The 17,975-nt window shown below is 42.7% G+C and overlaps 1 protein-coding gene across 1 annotated transcript; it reads left to right on the top strand.

Annotated features, from left to right (window-relative positions):
• The first annotated feature begins 2,659 nt into the window (after nt 1-2,659).
• On the top strand, nt 2,660-17,700 carry LOC111858215 (synaptotagmin-13-like). Its single transcript, XM_023839777.2, has 6 exons — nt 2,660-3,230; nt 7,190-7,418; nt 8,315-8,452; nt 9,391-9,692; nt 13,614-13,737; nt 14,824-17,700. The coding sequence occupies exons 1-6, from the start codon at nt 3,057-3,059 to the stop codon at nt 15,126-15,128; spliced, it is 1,272 nt and encodes a 423-aa protein (XP_023695545.1). The 5' UTR covers nt 2,660-3,056; the 3' UTR covers nt 15,129-17,700.
• The last annotated feature ends 275 nt before the right edge of the window (nt 17,701-17,975 follow it).

Here is a 17,975-nt window from a genome sequence, read left to right as displayed (position 1 = left end):
AGTCGAAAATGTTTGTGGGAATGTATCTAAATATTTTTAAATGGCTTTTGTCTGGTCAGGGTCAGAGGTGGGGGCAGGAGGATTGGAGAGTTTCCCAGGCAACACTCCTCACAGGATTCACATTAGAACAGAATGTACAGTGTTTCAAAATGAAGTGGTTGGTCTGAGGAACATGCTGGATGGGATGCCAGTTCATCACAGGGCACATGCATAGACATCACACACAAAAAATATTACATACTCTGTGGATAATTTAGAGACACTAGTTAGTCTAACTTCATGTCTTTGCACTTTGGGAAGACACTGGACGACCCAGAGTAACCCCATATACCATGGAGAGCGCATGTAAATTCATCTTGCATTCACACAGAGCTGGTGCAAGGCTACAGTATCACCCACTAAGCCAATGCGCCTCATTGTATGCATGCACAGTAACAGTCAACAGCCTGGACACACCTGCTTTTAATGCATTTGTCTCTAATGCCATCCATCCATTTTCTGTAACCGCTTATCCTATTCAGGGTCATGGGGGGTCCAGAGCCTATTCCGGAGACTACGGCACACGGCAGGGAACAACCCGGGATGAGGCGCCAACCCAATGCAGGCCAGACTCACACACCATTCACTAACACAAGAACACCTACAAGCAGTTTGGCAACTACAATTAACCTCAGCGTGTTTTTGGACCATGGGAGGAACCTGAAGTACCTGGAGGAAACCCTACAGCGACACAGAGAGAACATGCAAAGTCCACACACACAGAGCCATGATGGAGACTTAAACTCTGGCCCCAGAGGTAGGAGGCAACAGTGCAAACCACTGTGTCCCCATCACTATTTAGCTGTTACTCACTTTATAGTTAAAGTTCTCAAGTCAATGAAGACATATCAAATGCAATAACAACCAAGAGAACTGTTCAACACTGAGAACAATGTTCTCAAGTTTTATTCTTCAAAATAGCCCCCTTCAATGACAGCCTTGCAGACTCTTGCCATTCTTTCAACCAGTTTCCACATATAGTCGCCCAGAATGCTTCTCCAACAGTCCTGAAGGAGATCCCACAAGTTGGTTGACTTACTTTTAGTCTTAGATCCAACTCATCCTAAACCAGCTCAGGATTCTTAATAATAATAAATATATATTAAACACAGTTAATCACTTTTCATATGCTTCAACAAAATTTGCACTGTATAACACGCCTTATTGCTTGGGTGTCTTGTGAAAAAGCAGAACTTCATAAAGAGAGTCCATCTGTTCTGTGTGTTCCACAACTCCAGCCATTTCTCCATTTGCAGCCTGTTGTATGTGTTCATGAGTTCTTAGCTAGTGAATCGACATAGTGAGTATGTCTGTCCTAGTCTTTCACGAAGACTCTCCTAAGAGTTCTTACGCTGCGGGATTTAATGTGGGTAGTGTCAGACTACTTGTTAAAAGTAGAGACAAAAGTTAGTGCAATTACACAAAACTACTCTAATATACGTCAGTGCTTTCTCTAGATTTAGGTGGTGCACTATGCATGAGGTGGGGGGTTTCCATGGAAACCATGCATGTCTCATTTGCTTTTTTTATTTTTAGCTGAAAATTTGGAGGATTTTATTAAGGTTTATATAAACAGTAAATGAGAGGAAATCTCTGCCTATAAAGTACAAATTTCCTTAAACATCAGTTCATTCTGAACGAACTGGGTGCCTGTCTTTCTCTCTTTGTATTTATAAGTAATGAATTATCTAAGTAAAACAAATGTCACTCAAATGTAAGCACTCATACCTGGAATCTGGATCATTGCTCCTGTATGTATGAGGTTTTCCACCCGATCTTCCCATAACTAACAGCATTTCTTTGTGTGTGTGTGTGTGTGTGTGTGTGTGTGTGTGTGTGATTTACGAAATTAAGGTGAGAGAGAAGTTTTATTCAGGGATGATACATTTGTTATTATTACAGATCAATATCTCTGCCAAATGTGTTGTGGTAAAATTGCACATTAGGCTCCATATGTAAATCAAACCATACTTTTAGGAAAAACTATATAAAGGATTTTTTTATTATATGGATGGATGGATGGATGGATGTTACATTAAGTGCCCAAATGTTATCCATATATTCATTCATTCATTCATTCATTCACTGTACCACTTGTGCTGTACAGGGTCGCATAGGTCCAGAGCTTATCCCGGAAACATCCAGCGCAAGGTAGAAAACAACCCATATGTGGTAAATATAAACCATAAGTATATATTTTATTTATTAAAATTTAATTGAACAGTAAGAACATCAAGCCGGTTATAGTCCTTAATGCAGAAAGATTAATGGCCAGGCAGCCAGTAAATACCAAAATTCTACAGCACGCCTGAATCTCACCCAGTTTTACCAACTCTGCCCTGCTTTTTAACTCCTTATGTAACACATCACTGTCCCATGAAGCGGAGAATGCGAGGAGAAAAGAAGGGAGAGCGAAGCGAAGGGGGAGCGAGATGAAAAGGACTGTCAGGGAATGAAGGAGACCGAGAGGAGAGACGGCAAGAGAAGAGCGTTAGAGGGGAAGTGGGGGGGGGGGAGGAGGGAACAAAATCATCAATGAGACAGGCTGTTTCTGCTGGAGCGGCTCTCAGCACCCAGCCAGTCCGCCCTCACCCCCCCCCCCCTCGCCTTCCCACCTCCCTCTCCAGTGAAGATGAGAAAGGAGATGAGAGCACTGAAGCTCTCCTGCTCTCTCACTCCTCTCCAGCACGCACTCTGGAAGACAGACACGCCTGTGCTTCACTCCATAGGACAGGATTAACAGCACAGAGCAACACAGCACTATGGCAGCATCTCGCCTGTGATCTGCCTGCCTGCCGGCTTCCCAGAGAAACAGCGACGGCTCGACCTCTGACCCCCTGGGAAACAGCTCCTGTGCGTGTGGGACATTTGACCTCTGACTCCTTGCGTGTGAGGACACCCTTACTTCATATTTGCGGAGATACAGGCTCTGCCGATGACGACACCCTGACCACTGCTGCCCGTGGACCATGCTGGCTGAAGCCTAGCCCAGACGCGGTTCCTCACTCACCTTCGGCATGATTTTCTCCAGCACGATCGTCCTTGGGGCTACCCTGGGCACCTCTGCTGGGGCTCTTACCCTCTGCGTGCTTTCCCTGCTCTGCAAGCACTACAGGAAGTGCCACCTGGAGGGGCCGCAGGAGGATGACCCAGAGAAGGTCAAGCCCAGCGTGAAGCACTCTGCTGAGCAGGTAAGAACATAAGACTCATAACTTCTCAGAGGTGGGGAGACTGTGTGGAACAGCATAAGGTTTGCAGGATCGTCAGCCTAGATCAATATTGTAATGTAGCAGTGAGGAGTGAGGGAACTAAATAACCGCAGACTGACGAAAATAGACATTAAACTGGAATGATTCAAATCAGGAACAGGACGTTCCCATAAGAATTCTACTATCTATTAGGCTTTTCAGCAGAACACGTCCATGACTGCTTTGTATAATTAGTGCTAGATGGAGAGTAAAAACATTCAGTTTGACCAGATAAGTGCTCGATGCACGATGTCCACACATTTTAAATAGTTATGAGTGGGGTGCAGGATAATCACACATAGTTTATAAGACAAGCTATTTGACTGGTTAGCTGTCGGATACAGAATGACCGCACACAGTTTGACTGGTTAGCTATCGGATACAGAATGACCGCACACAGTTTGACTGGTTAGCTATCGGATATAGAATGACCGCACACAGTTTGACTGATTAGCTATCGGATACAGAATGACCGCACACAGTTTGACTGGTTAACTGCCGGATATAGAATGACCGGCTTCCTAGAACTACACAGTTTCATTCATTGTCTTCTAATGAAGGAAATAAGGTTCTTTTTGCAATCCAAATGTAGACAAAATAAATATCTGTAAAATGTTATAATAATAACAATACAGCATATTAATTTCTATAACATATTTATAAAAACGGGGCGGCACAGTGGTGCGGTGATTAGCACTGTTGCCACACAACTCTGGGATCTGGGTTTGAGTCTCTGCCAGGGTTCCATGTGTGTGGAGTTTGCATGTTCTCCCCATGTCATCGTGGGGTTTCCTCCAGGCTCTCTGGTTTCCCCCCACAGTCCAAAAACATGCTGAGGCTAATTTTATGCTGAGTTACCCCTATGTGTGGGTATGTGTGCCCTGCGATGGGTTGGCACCCCATCCTGGGTTGTTCCCCGCCTTGCACCCGTACCTTCCAGGATAGGCTCCCGGTCCCTGCAACCCTGAACAGAATAAGCTGCTTCAGGAAGTGGATGGATATTTATAAAAACATTTATACAAGTTCTGTATCCTGTAGGTTTCACAATAAATGGAAAAAGTCAGTAGTTCAGTTGAAATTGATGACTGTTTAGTACATTATTTTGAGGATATTTCACCAGCCATTGTCTTGGGGCACTGCAGTCATTATTTTCAGTTTGAATAGGTATCCGCTCCCTGTACTAAGCATTCATACCTGCAGATTGCTGTGCAGGTAGATGTGAGTCATCTTAAAATGCAGGGGAACCTTTATGATTCAGAGGAAAACTGCTGGTGTGAAAGTCACGCAGCCCGGCGGGCCCACAGGAAGCTCGCCACCACGCCTGCATGCTGGCAGACTGGGAGGTGGGCTCTGCTATTAATAGACACGGAGGCTGAAGGAGACTCTGGATGTCACAAGCCCGGCTGACGAGATTCGCTGGAAAGCCACCGGCTTGCTACTGCAAGTCTGGCTCAAGTCCCAGTTTGGGGCAGAACTAACGAAGCGACAAACATCAAAGGAGGAAATCTCCTTCAGAGATTGATGAGGAGGCTCAAGAATCTACTCGCTCTTCCTACACCTGCAGATTTCTTTCACCTGCTACTGATGTGCCCACGCTGTGTTTACGTGAGGGGTAAGGATCTCTCACACAATAAATATATTGTTGCCTCTGAGTACTGAGATTCAAAACAGCTTCTTTTCACCAGGATAAAATGATCAGCATTATAAAACAACATAAATATGCATGAATTTATTACATTGTACAGTGCAGTGAAAAATGTCCACAGTGCAGTTAGAAGGCTATGCTATAACATAATAATACAATAATAATGATGTTTTATTGATCCCTTTGAGGAAATTCTCTTTTCTCTTTTATCCCAGTTAAACTAAGAAAAGAAAATCTAAAAGCGAGAATAACGATAAGAATATATGCCAACAATTTATGTTAACTACACCTTCATAAGGCCTTTATAGTGCATTTGTAGAACATACAACGTTCGTTCATAATGCATTTATAATGCATAATTCATTCAACCAAATATACAGATAGGCAGGGGGCATGAGTGAGCTGAGAAACAGGTAAAATCAAGTTTTTGTCAGCTTGGTGATGAAGCACTGGACAAGTATAGAAGGAGTATTGATACGTAAAAGGGTTTATGTGCACAGAAATCTGTGACAGGTGGTGAATGATACAGGGTCTCCTCTACTAAACTTACTGTTTTCTTTGGAGAAGCTGCTACCCACAGTATTACTCAAATCAATACATTTTCCCCATTTATATTATCGATTTTCCAACCACAGTATAGTCATAGGGGCTATTGTTATTGTTGTTGTTGTTGTTATTGTTATTGTTATTGTTATTGTTGTTGTTATTGTTGTTGTTGTTGTTGTTGTTGTTATTGTTGTTTTCCCTGTGACCCTGCACAAAACAAGCAGGTATAGAAAATAGATGGATGGATGGATGGATGGATAGATGGATGTTCATCATTGTTGTTTTGTTAATATTGTTATTAATATTATTATTGTTGTTGTGGCACAGCAGCAGTAGCGACATTAATTATTCTCAGTAGAAACATATCTTTTTTTCCCAGGCAAAACTCTAAAATGCATCAATCATATAAAACTTTAGTGCCATTGTCGATTACCAGTCAGCTCTGGAGTCACAATGATTGTGTCACTGAATTATTATTGAATTAATTAAAGGAATTTTCAGTTAATGTTAATGTTTCTAATCGGTATTCCCCACAGTTCATTTTTCTCATATGCATTTTAGCTGCTAATGTCTCTCTATTTGTACATAAAATAATAGTTTTATTTTATCTCATAAATTGTATTATCAGTAATGTCAGTCAGGATTCACGTAATGAGACAATCTCTGTTGATTCAGTGCAGTATATATAGAGAGATATAAATATTTAAGTGATCCATATCTGTGTCTTACTGGATGCCATAATATGTCATGTCAGTTACATTTACAGACTGTATGGAGTTGCAGAAGATTTGCATTTTTCGGGAGCTGTGTGGAGCAGGGCAATGGCCAGTGGCAGGGGATAAAACTGTATCAGTGTTCATCAGCTGGGGACCCCAAGACGGTCTACGTTTTTTGGTCACTCCCAGCAGGGTGCAATAATGTAGACTGTCTGGCAGGATGCTGGGTGGGAGCAAAAACGTGGACTGTCTGGCGGTTCCTGAGAACTGGGTTAAGAAACACCGTGCTATAGCACCAAAGTTATATGCTATAGCCACTCTGCATGTTACAGTCTATGTATGTAGACAGGGTACTTCAGAATTATTCTTCAGACCCTCAGTAACTGCCACCCCCCTGCACATAAAACAGGTAGCCATGTATTTTACATCATTCAGCTCTGTAATCATCTTAGAGTTTAATGCTGAAGCCAGTTTAATGTAACTCTCTCCTGTCATTCTATTTCTATATTATATAAATAGATTGGATAGTGTTACTTATGTGTAATGAATCAGTCTAAAGATCAAGCCACACAGCAGATTCTTCACAAGGACAGCAAGGTCTTCCAATACGAAAACCACAATCTACAGTGGTTACTCTAAAGGGAAGGCTAGCGTCAGGGAATAGGCCAGATACACCAGGTTCCATGTCCAAATCGGCAATAAAACAGGGGCAATATACCATACAAAAGTCAGAACATGACAGGCACCAAAAATCAGGAATAACACAGGTGCAGTAGAACAGCCACAATACATCACAGAGGCCAGAAAATGCTAAGAGTCTTTTATATGCTTCCAATTAGTAAAAGCTACCATCTGTGTTAACTATTCAGGGGAGGCAGAGCGTGGCTTGGGTGAGAATCACTGCAGGGAGGTCTGACTCAGGGCAGGTGTGACATTATGTGTGCTAATCCTGGAACCAGATTGATAACCCTGCATCCCCTTTCTTCCTTCTACAGTTTAGTATTGAGAAATCAACAGAACCCATCCAGCCTGAGACTCTCCTGAAATTTCCCAAGACCTACAAACCAAAGCCATCAGTGACCTCTCCCAAGGTCATCGGCCTTCCCTCTTATGCCTTAGAGACAACAGACGAGCCCTTGGCAGATAAAGCTGCCAGTCTTCAGCCGGAGCACGGTATCCTAGCAACTGAGGGAACGGAGGAGGTCCCCGTCATCCCTAGGCAAGGTAAGCCAGGTGAACTACAGCAGAGAACCTGGAAAAAAAAAATCTAACAAAAAGTGATCATTAGTTTTGTGTTGTGTGTCTTTCACTGTGTTTTCATTAGGTCTGGGATACTTTACAGTACTGTTGGCGAATTGTAAGATTTTCTGACTGCAGGGTCCTCCCTAATTGGCTAGTTGTCAACAGAGGTACATTAAGATCTCCGGAGACCCCTTGGTTATTTGAGTTGTCAACTGTGCACCTATAGTCAGTGTTGGGTATTCCATGTCCAGAAGCTACAAATCCAAACCAAGATTTTGTTTCTACCAACCAGTTGAGTATAAATAGTCACAGAGTACTCAACTGGTTGGTAGAAACAAAATCTTGGTTTGGATTTGTAGCTCCAGGACCTGAAATGCCCAACAGTGCCTACAATGTTCTGCGCAAAAGTCCCTGAGTTTCAACCTGGGTTAGCCCGTGAATTAAAGCACCCCTGAAAGTTATGAGCAATTAAAAATTAACTGAAATATCTGTATATTTCTAGGGTCAGGACTTGACTTGCAGATGATTTTGTACAGAAAATGATATGTACAGAAAACACTCTTAAAACATTTGCTGTCCCAATATCATGCTGTTTGAGTCTATAATAAATTCATTAATAAGGGCCAGAAGATTTAGACGAATATTTAGGCTGAATGATTTTATGTTTTTTTTGAGTATTTGAATCTCAGACACAAAAGAACTTTTAATGGTTTGAGATGAATGAAAGGTAACCCTTCTGTACTGTAATGACGCAGCTGAAAGTTACTCCTACACTTTGCTGTGAGCTTAGAACTGCAGTGAAGCCCTCAAGGTGCAGCTAAGGGAATACTTCAACTGCATGTGAATGTCATCCTCAGACAATGGTGTTCGTCTTTCAGGTTGCACCAATGACAACACTGTCGCTGCCGAACCAAAGAACAGCATGAGAACAAGCAGCTCCATCATCTATCCGAAGCTGCATTTCTCCCTCAGATATCACAGCCAGAAGAAGGAGCTGCACGTCATTGTGATAGAAGGTACAGAAATCCAATCTTCCATTATCCTGCAAATAATATACTGTCAGCAGTTTTGCCTGGGTTCAATAGACAGAATTCCCATGTCAGTTAGACGTGTAAATAACAATGTCAATTTAAAGCTGATGACAATAGCTACATACACACACAGGCAAAAACTACAGAAACCATTATTGGAAAAATTACTGACATCTCAGTTTTATGTATGAATGTAGACACAGAGTGTAGAGGTGAGTCAATACGAAGAAGCTATAAGGGGCATTTTGATTATTATCATTTTCACTGCAGTCCCTTCTACTTGGTGGTTACCACGATACGTCTGTTTGCTCTTGTTTTAATTAAATTTATTTTTAAATGCATTCCAGTGTTATGTAAATGAATTAAGTAGTTCAGTTAGTTCACACCCCACGAAACAGTTGCTGTATAATTCATTGTAGTAACTGTTGTATTAAATATTTTAATGAAATACCTAGCCTTATATAAGTTTCCATGTACAAAACGTACAGGGTTCCTAAGTGAATTATAGAAACCTGCAATGTATAATACTGCTATAGCTAAATAGATCTGGATCCAATTGAATGGCTTCCCTGCCAGGGCATAATCCATAAATATAGTGTACATGGTCCATCTTATTATTTTTTTGGCACTGTCTGTTATTCATTCTGTTACTAAAAGTATCTTTGGACGGAACTTTAAAAAGTCTGTTATTGTAGCCTTTTAGTATAATAGAGGAACCGTAAAAGGCGTGATGATTATGGGATGAAACAAACCCCAAGGTCACTGATAAAAAGTGCAGAAAGTGCTGAGTAGCTGGACCAGGAAACCTGTTCTAAGGTCCATGTAGAGGGTCCCTCTAGTCTAGATTTTTGCATCCCTGGTTTAAGAAAGGCTGAAACCCTCGTCCCAGAACACGCTCAGAGCGGGCACCTCTCGTCCCCCAGCGGAGCACGTGACTGCGGAGGCCGGCTGCGAGGGCTACGTCTCGGGTCTGCTGACCACCACCAGGACCCGAAAGGAGGCCCAGACCTCCATGCGTCGCCTGGCAACCACCATGCGTTGGCAGGAGGGTCTGATGTTCCCCCTGCCGGAGGGCACCCAGGGGGAGGGCGAGGTGGCCTTGTCCCTCCATAGCTGGGACCGCTTCTCCCACCACGTCATCCTGGGCACCATGCGCTTCAAGCTGGCAGACATAAGCATGATGTGCAACGCCGACTGCTGGGTCGACCTACAGCCTCCCAAGCAGGTACTGGCGAGTGTACCAACCTGACATCACGCTTTCCCGGCTCAAACCACTATTTACAGTAAGGTTATTCTGAACCCCTGATGGGTATGAATGGTACGACCCTTACAAAGCCACATCCTAGCAGCTCATAAAGACTATAGGCAGGGATGCAATAAGGGCATGAACACCCTGGCAGATGTAGGGGGCCCAGCACTTTGCGGGGGTCAACTTGCCACCAGTAAATGCAATGTCCCATATTGATCCAACATGAAACATGATATGTCCCCCCCCCCACCCCCAGGCATGGCATCACATATTTATAATTTAGCCACTTCTCTTATATTGACATGGTTTATGTCTTCATGAAAAAAAGTTTGTTTTATTTCTTTAGATTCCTGCCATATAAGATATAAGAATGGAAATGGCCGGTTATATATACACCACATGGACAAAAGTATAGGGACACACCTCATAATCACTGAAGTCAGGTATTTCATTCAGACCCATTGCCACAGGTGTATAAAATCAAGCACCTGGCCATGCAGTCAGGGTTACAAACATTTGTGAAAGAAGGGGTCGTTCTGAAAAGCTCAGTGAATTCAAGTGTGGTGCTGTCACAGGATGCCACCTTTGCAGTAAGTCAGTTTGTGAAAATTCTTCCCTGCTAGATATTCAACAGTCAACTGTAAATAGTATTTTTACACAGTGGAAGCGTTTAGGAACAACAGAGTTTCAAACCACATAAACAGAACAGGTTCTGCGAATGCTGAGGTGCGTAAAACTGCAGAGTTCCAACCTTCCTCTGGCATTAACCCCAGTGCAAAAACTGTACCAGAAGCTTCATGGAATGGGCTTCCATTGTCGAGCAGCTGCATGCAAGCCTGACATCACCAAGCGCAATACCAAGCGTCGGGTGCAGTGGTGTGAAGCACGCCGCCACTGGAGCAGTGGAAACGTGTTCTGTGGAGTGACACATCACACTTCACTGGCAGTCAGATGGATGAGTCTGGGTTTGGCAGATGCCAGGAGAACGTTACCTGCCTGACTGCATTGTGCCAACTCTAAAGTTTGGTGGAGGGATAATGGTATGGGGTTGTTTTTCAGGGGCTGGGTTAGGCCCCTTAGTTCCAGTGAAGGGAACTCTTAATGCCAAGACAGTATACCAAGACATTTTGGACAATTCCATGCTTCCACCATTGTGGGAACAGTTTGGGGAAGACCTTATTCTGTTCAAACATGACTGTGCCCCAGTGCACAAACAAAGATTCATAAGGACATGGCTGCGTGAATTTGGATTTGAAGAACTTTATTGGCCCACACAGAGCCCTGATCTCAACCCCGAACAGCTTTGGGATGAACAAGAACAGAGATTGCGAGCCAGACCTTCACATCCAACATAAGTGCCTGACCTCACAAATGCTCTTCTGGATGAATGAGCAAAAATTCCCACAGACATACTCCATAATCTTATGGAAAGCCTTCCCAGAGAATGGAAGCTGTTATAGTTGCAAAGGGGGACCAACTCCATATTGATGCCTGTGGATTTAGAATGGGATGTCATAAAAATTCCTGTGGGGGCAACGGCCAGGTATCCCAATACTTCTGTCTATCTAGTGTAGTGTTTAGAGTTTAAAAAAATAGTCTTGCCAAAAAAACAAGTTACGTTCAGATTTAAAATAAGAACAGGCCTGATGGAAACACGTTTCAGGAATTCCAGCCAGGGCTGACAGAATTATACTTTCATCCGCTGTTAACCAGTTTAAATGTATAGTCAAATTACACTGCACAGCCATTGTTAAGGAATTGGAATATGAGTTGCGAGGTCAGGATCGATCCAGATTAAAAGGAACAGGGATTTGATAGCAGATAATATTAGAACATAACCCCATTGTGTCCCACAAATGCCGTGGTGATAATCCATATTAATTAATGCAGACAAACGCAGCACCACACTTGAGTGGTGATTTAAATCAGGCCCTCTCTGAAATTTCCTGCCTGTGAGATGGGTCTGGTGCCGCAGAGCACAAGATTGGATCTGCGTCATCGTGAACCCCAGGGGAATTCTTACGGACGTGGAGAAAATCGCCGAGACTCACCAGGAATTGGAAGATAGCCGTAGGCTGGAGGGGAGAGTGTGGGGGAGGATGATGTCATCAGAGTTGGGTGGGATGATAAATAAAACGTAAGAGCGCGGAAACAAACAGGACTGCGAGTCGGTGAATGGGGGGAGAGCTCGTTTGAACTGTGACGCACATTCTGTTCTGCTCCTGCAGAAACAGGAATGCATCATTTATTATCCAGCGCCGAGAGGAAGAAAGCTCTGAGCTCTCCTCAAACCACAGCAGCCTTGATCAAAGTATAGAAGTACGACAAAAACGTACGTGCTTTCGCAACAGACGTAAGCAAGACGAGATAACTTAGAAAGATCTTAGAGCTTCAGTCAGAGACTTGACGATTGCCACATTTTTCAAAACGTAATAAAAAAAATCACATAAATATCTACTAATGTTTCCTTTTTAATTGAGCATATAATGAATGTTAAGTATACAGGTTAAGTACAGGAATACATCCATAAAAACTGTCAGAGAAATCTGTATGGTTTACTTAGTAGGTTTGGAGAGTATTATTCATCTGAAAGGCTTCCTCGGCATTGATATATCCTCCCTATGTGATCATTATTTCATTCATGATGAAAGTGTATTTTAAAATTCCAGAACTAAAGTATTCATAGTGGCATCTGCAGCCCGAGCGAGCTGCAGCAGAGATGACGCTGATCAATATGCAAATGTGAGAAACGGACAGCGGCTTTACAGGAGATTATGCTGCACGTTGCTTCGTCTTTCCTTGTAAGGAGTGACCTCATCTTTCTGTCTGTCTTCTGACAAATTCGGATGGGCTGTCTGTGCATAAATTAGCTGGCTCAGTTATTTATCCCCTGTATAAATAGATAATAGAGCATTCTTACAATTATACTTCATGTTTTAGTAGCTTCAAACTCTGCTACCTATGACAGCCTGTTATTTCAGTAATAAGCATGGAGTTTATAATCTCTTAATGAGGTACCGCACTATAACATTTGCATCTAAAGCTGGGAATTACTGAGGACTGCTTTTATTATGATTATTATAACCTTGAGTAAATTACTCAGCCTTCACTTTCAAGGGGATTGCATAGTGTCCCTTTTTGCCGCAGTGGATGCAACCTGGTCTTTTATCCTTCCCGTTTTTTTTAAAGTTCAAACGGAAACGAGTGCTACCATCACTAGGCTCCTCTAACACTGCCAGGGAATAATATGCACAAATCCTAAGTAGATTAAAGTATTTCTCAAAGGAAGCATTTACTTGCTGTGCTAGTGTTGTAATATAATACAACACCACGGAGTTTATCTATGCCAATAAATATGCTGGGTAATTAATTTTTTGTCAGTGCTCAGTGGGTTAGACTGCTGTGCTTGTGATTGAAAAGTCACCAGTTGAACGCAGAAGGTCGGCAGAGTAATTTCGCTGTTGAGCCCCAGAGCAATGCCCTTAAGCACCCCCCCCCCCCCCCCCCCCCATTGCTGCAAGGGCTGGCTGACCCTGCAGTCTGTATATGAGGAGTTCAAAATGTATAGCATGTGCTAAATAAATAAGATGTAAAACAGAACCTGGCAGAGTCAGGCGTCGTAAGGTCTCCCCTGGTTTCCCCCGCAGGTTAATTGGAGTTACCAAATTGCCTGTAGGTGTGCATATGTCAGTGAATGGTGTGTGAGTGTGCACCACGATGAGCTGGCGCCCCGTCCTGGGTTGTTCCTTGCCTTGCGCCCGTAGCCTCTGGGATAGGCTCCAGACCTCCCGCAACCCTGAACAGAACAAGCGGTTACAGAAAATGGATGGATGGATGGATCCTTGGTTTCAATGTGTCGCCTTCTGGTGCAATGGTGAGTAATTCTTTAATCTGCAGGACATGAATGCATCTGCTGGGGAGATCCTGCTGTCCATCAGTTACCTGCCGGCAGCCAACCGCTTGGGCGTGGTGGTCATGAAGGCTCGCGGGCTGCAGAACCTTCGGCTGAAGGACTCCATTGGTTTGTCTCATCTTATGTTTTACTTACTCTTACCAGGTGACATGAGCGGTGGAGTGTGTGGATCAGTGGTCCCTGTGACCAGAAGGTTGCTGGTTCAGATCCCAGGGTTGGGACCCTGTGCAAGACCGTTAACCTCCAAATGCCTCAGGGACTGTCTGATCCTGCTTCTCAATTGTGTGTCACTTGCAATAAAAGCATCTGATAAATAAAATGGAGATAATGTAACCTACAGTCATGGGCGTAAATTACGGGGGGGGGGGTTGTAATCCCCCCCCAATAATCAGAACCAGCCAATACAGCCCCCTGGAGCCCCTTAAATGGGAGGGGACCTCAAACCCCCCAGTGCTCAACATAAAGTTATGCCCTTGCCTACAGTACTGTGCAAAAGTCTTCGGCAGTCAAAGAAAATTATGTTTAAATGACCTTCATGTTGGTTTAAAAAGTCTTTCAAAGTGTGTCAGCTTAGCCCAGTGGTTCTTAACCTGGGTTCGATCGAGGCCCAGGGGTTCGGTGAGTCAGTCTCGCGGGTTCGGCGGAGGTCTTTCTGAGGTTATTCGAAATAAAGGTGAACATTTTTTCTCAAAATTGATATTATTTTTTCCCCCACTGTAATACCTATGTTTTGAATTTGAAAAAATCATATTTTATTTTTCCAATTAAGAAGGGTTCGGTGAACGCGCATATGAAACTGGTGGAGTTAGTACCTCCAACAAGGTTAAGAACCACTGGCTGAGCCATTTCATTTAGGACATGCAACAAGCATCCAATACACCCATGTATTTTTTGACATCCACTAGCGTACCATGTTTCGCTAACCAGTAAATCACAGCAGAAATTCTCATTAGTTTTAATTGTTACTATTAATTAGATATTGAGTTAGTTATTTCTGTCACTGCCTAAGACTTTTGCACAGTATTGTACATTATATGAAAGTTTCTAAATATATTAGAACTGCAGTGCCAGGTGTGGCAATAATGCAGAACTAGTCCTTGCATGGTGTTCAGGGTCAGCTGTTTTTGAACCAGACAAAGGTTGCCTGAAATCTGTGGGCTGCACTCTGACCTTCGTGCTGCATGTCACTGGCAGACCTCTCCGTGAAGCTGGCGCTGAGGCACCAGGCCACGAAGCTGAAAAAGAAGCAGACGCGGCACGTAAAGCACAAGATGAACCCGGTGTGGAACGAGATGATGATGCTGGAGGTGCCCCGCGAGCTGCTGGCCAAGTCCAGCCTGGAGCTGGAGGTGCTGAACCTGGGCGGCGACGGCAAGCTGGACCTTCTGGGCAAGTGCCAGCTGGGCCTGCAGTCCTCGGGGGTGGGGCTGCAGCACTGGCAGCAGATGCTGGATAACCCACGCAAGCAGATCGCAATGTGGCACCCCCTCAGCATATGAGCGACGGACACCTGCTTTAAAGGGCCAGCGCAGTGTAGCAGATTCCACTGGCTAGTCAAAAGCAACACCAGAATCACCAGGATTGTAAAATTAATGTGAATCACTGTCTTTCAGACCCCTAAATGAAACATAATAATGCCGCACACCAATGGTCAGTCCCAAACCATAAAATGACACCCACTGGCTAGTCAACCAGCAGAATCACCAGGATTGAAAAATGTAAAATGACAATCTCCAACACCTCTAAATCAAACATGATGATGCTGTGCACCAAATGTCAGTCCCAAACCCTGAATGACACCCACAGAATACATATTTTAGGTTACACTCATCCTGATGGAGCAGGAGACAATGTGCAGTGAGCGGAGTGAGCTGGTCTTATCTAACGCATATGACGCGTGGAGAGTGACACAGCCTAGAGTCACGCTGTCCCCAGAGCTTTAGCAAAGCCTATGTCACAGAAGATTGCTATAACCAGGACTCACATTTCCTTCTTGACGCATTTCCTCTATAAATATGAGTCCTTCATTACCAAGTTCATGGATAATTATTGAACTGCAAAATTGAAGTAGGCACATTAGATCAATAACAATATTGCGGATGTGTGTAGCGGTAATTAAATGTTGACACAGATACAAAAACTTGCTCGTTTAAATGTAGGATTGTTCGATTCCTGCCCTGGGTTTGTATGTTCTTGGAGTATTTGTCTGGGTGTCTTTGAAGTACTCCTGTCTTTTCCCGTGATGCAGATGTGTGTGGTAGTTGAATTGGTGTCTCTAAATTGCCCTTAGTGTGTGGTTGTATACATATCTGTGTGTGCTCTCTGATGGACTGGTATTCCGCCCATGGTGTCCTCTGCCCTATGCTTCCTGGTAGATTCCGGATAGACAGATGGTGCTCTACACATACGTATCCTGGAAAAAAAAAAAAAATGTCAGTGGAAGGGTGGGGTGGTAAGGAAAGAGAATGGCGAAAGTTCATCACTACCACTCTACAATTATAATGGACAAATGAATTATTTAAGATATTCAGTATAGCAGTGCAATACTATTTTAATCTATCATTAATGGAAATACATCTTACAGTTCTGCATATATTTCATTGTTCACACATATAAGCAAGGAGCACCGATACTTTATAACTATTCCCTAATAAAGCAATTTGTCATACACTTCTGCCGATGATCAAAAATAGTGGTACTATTCACTCACGCTAATAATTCTGTTGTTTGAGTAAGGTACCAGTAGCTGGATCCATAGAGAAAATGATTCTGGAAGCTCATTTGTCCTTTAATTAAATGTGCTCCACCAATACACAGACAGCAACCAAAAGATGTCCTCCCATTCAGTTTTTGCTGAAGAAACATGTATTCACCTCAAGGGTGTTAGGTTTGGTTTCAACATTGTTAAGGACCAAATCAGTTGCAAAGCCCCCATCCCCCTAAATACACACAGTACTCCTCATGTTGGTAGGGACACGTCTCTCCCATCCTTATCCAAATCTGTTCCCTTGATGGACCTGTTTCATTGTCAGAAATCCACTTCCCCCTCTATCCTCCTGAGACCCAAGGAAAAAAGTGTCCTTCAATTTTAGATTATTTGTCTTTGGAGGAAACAAGACATCTTACAATGTAGATTTTTTCAAATTTATTTGTATTTTTAATTTCACAGCATGTCCTCTTTAGTGTACAACAGGAATAAATACGTTTCCCAACATCAGTGAAAAGATAGATGCAAAAATAAAATGTCCACTACAATGGACATAAATGAATGGGTCGGGTCTCAGGAGGATATAGTAACCTTTCATGACCCCTTTGTTTTTACTGTGGAAATGCCTTACAAGTCATGTGTATGGCCTATTATCATCTGTGGATTGGTGCAGTACCTGACCATATCAGATAGGACATAATTAATGTTGACATAGACCAATAAAGAACTGATAAAGGTAACATGCATGCAATAAAAAAGTTACACCTTGTTTTCGTAACAGTGAGGAATTGTCAGTGAAGAAATACAGGTAACAGCAATAGGTGTGTTTACATTGCCTTCTTGGTAGGTGCCTGCACTCCAATGAGAGATGAGTTTTACCTGTTTTACACTTATCACACAAATTTCAGGTACAATGAGAGGCAGCTCTTGCAAAAGTACATCTTTAGAACTGCCTGTAATAAGTTCTTATTCAATAAGAATCAACCTTCTCACCACTCAAGAAGTTTCAATAAAATGAGAAGTAAAATGCCTTCCATTCATATATTTACTGAATGTACTGAAATGATTGTGAAAACAGTAAAGTGATGTCACAAGACAACTGCCTGCCAATGGTATCTAAAGATATCCCTGCATTCAATGTGAATTCATTTTATGCTAATTTCAACCTATTATTCGAGTGATGAATAACAGTGAGTAATACTTCCCAGAGGAAGGACATACAGGAGACACAACAATCATAAAATAGTAAAAATCAAAATAAATGTCTGTGATTTTTCCTGCATCTCCAATAATCATTATCTGAATGGTATTGGGTTCTATTGTGAATTTACCATGTAATAAATGTACATATCGAAAAATGACAATTGACTGCCTATGCTTTTTATTTATTTGACTTACCCTAGTCATTTTGTAAAGTAAGAAGAGAAAAAAATTGGCTGTACTGTTTATTTTGGATCAAGTGTCTTTTTGGTTAAGATGTTAATAGATATTTGTCATCGTCCCAGAATAATCTTCACGCTTATTTTTTATGGTAGATTCTCTGTCACACACACACTCAAAAGAACTGCATTGTAGTGTCCCACCCCACCTCAGTCCTACTTAAAACTATCTAACATACTGATCAAAGACATGGCAGCAA

This window comes from Paramormyrops kingsleyae, chromosome 11 (genome assembly GCF_048594095.1).
Source record: "Paramormyrops kingsleyae isolate MSU_618 chromosome 11, PKINGS_0.4, whole genome shotgun sequence".
NCBI classification, from domain to species: Eukaryota; Metazoa; Chordata; class Actinopteri; order Osteoglossiformes; family Mormyridae; genus Paramormyrops; species Paramormyrops kingsleyae.
This window is presented reverse-complemented; position numbering and strand designations above follow the sequence as displayed.

What these genes read in the sequence shown, in the direction of transcription:
- LOC111858215 (XM_023839777.2), top strand. Translation starts at nt 3,057, where the DNA reads ATGATTTTCTCCAGCACGATCGTCCTTGGGGCTACCCTGGGCACCTCT. An exon ending in ACCTACAGCCTCCCAAGCAG is followed by an intron (nt 9,693 to 13,613) that starts GTACTGGCGAGT and finishes TTTAATCTGCAG; the next exon opens with GACATGAATGCATCTGCTGG. An exon ending in TCGGCTGAAGGACTCCATTG is followed by an intron (nt 13,738 to 14,823) that starts GTTTGTCTCATC and finishes TGTCACTGGCAG; the next exon opens with ACCTCTCCGTGAAGCTGGCG.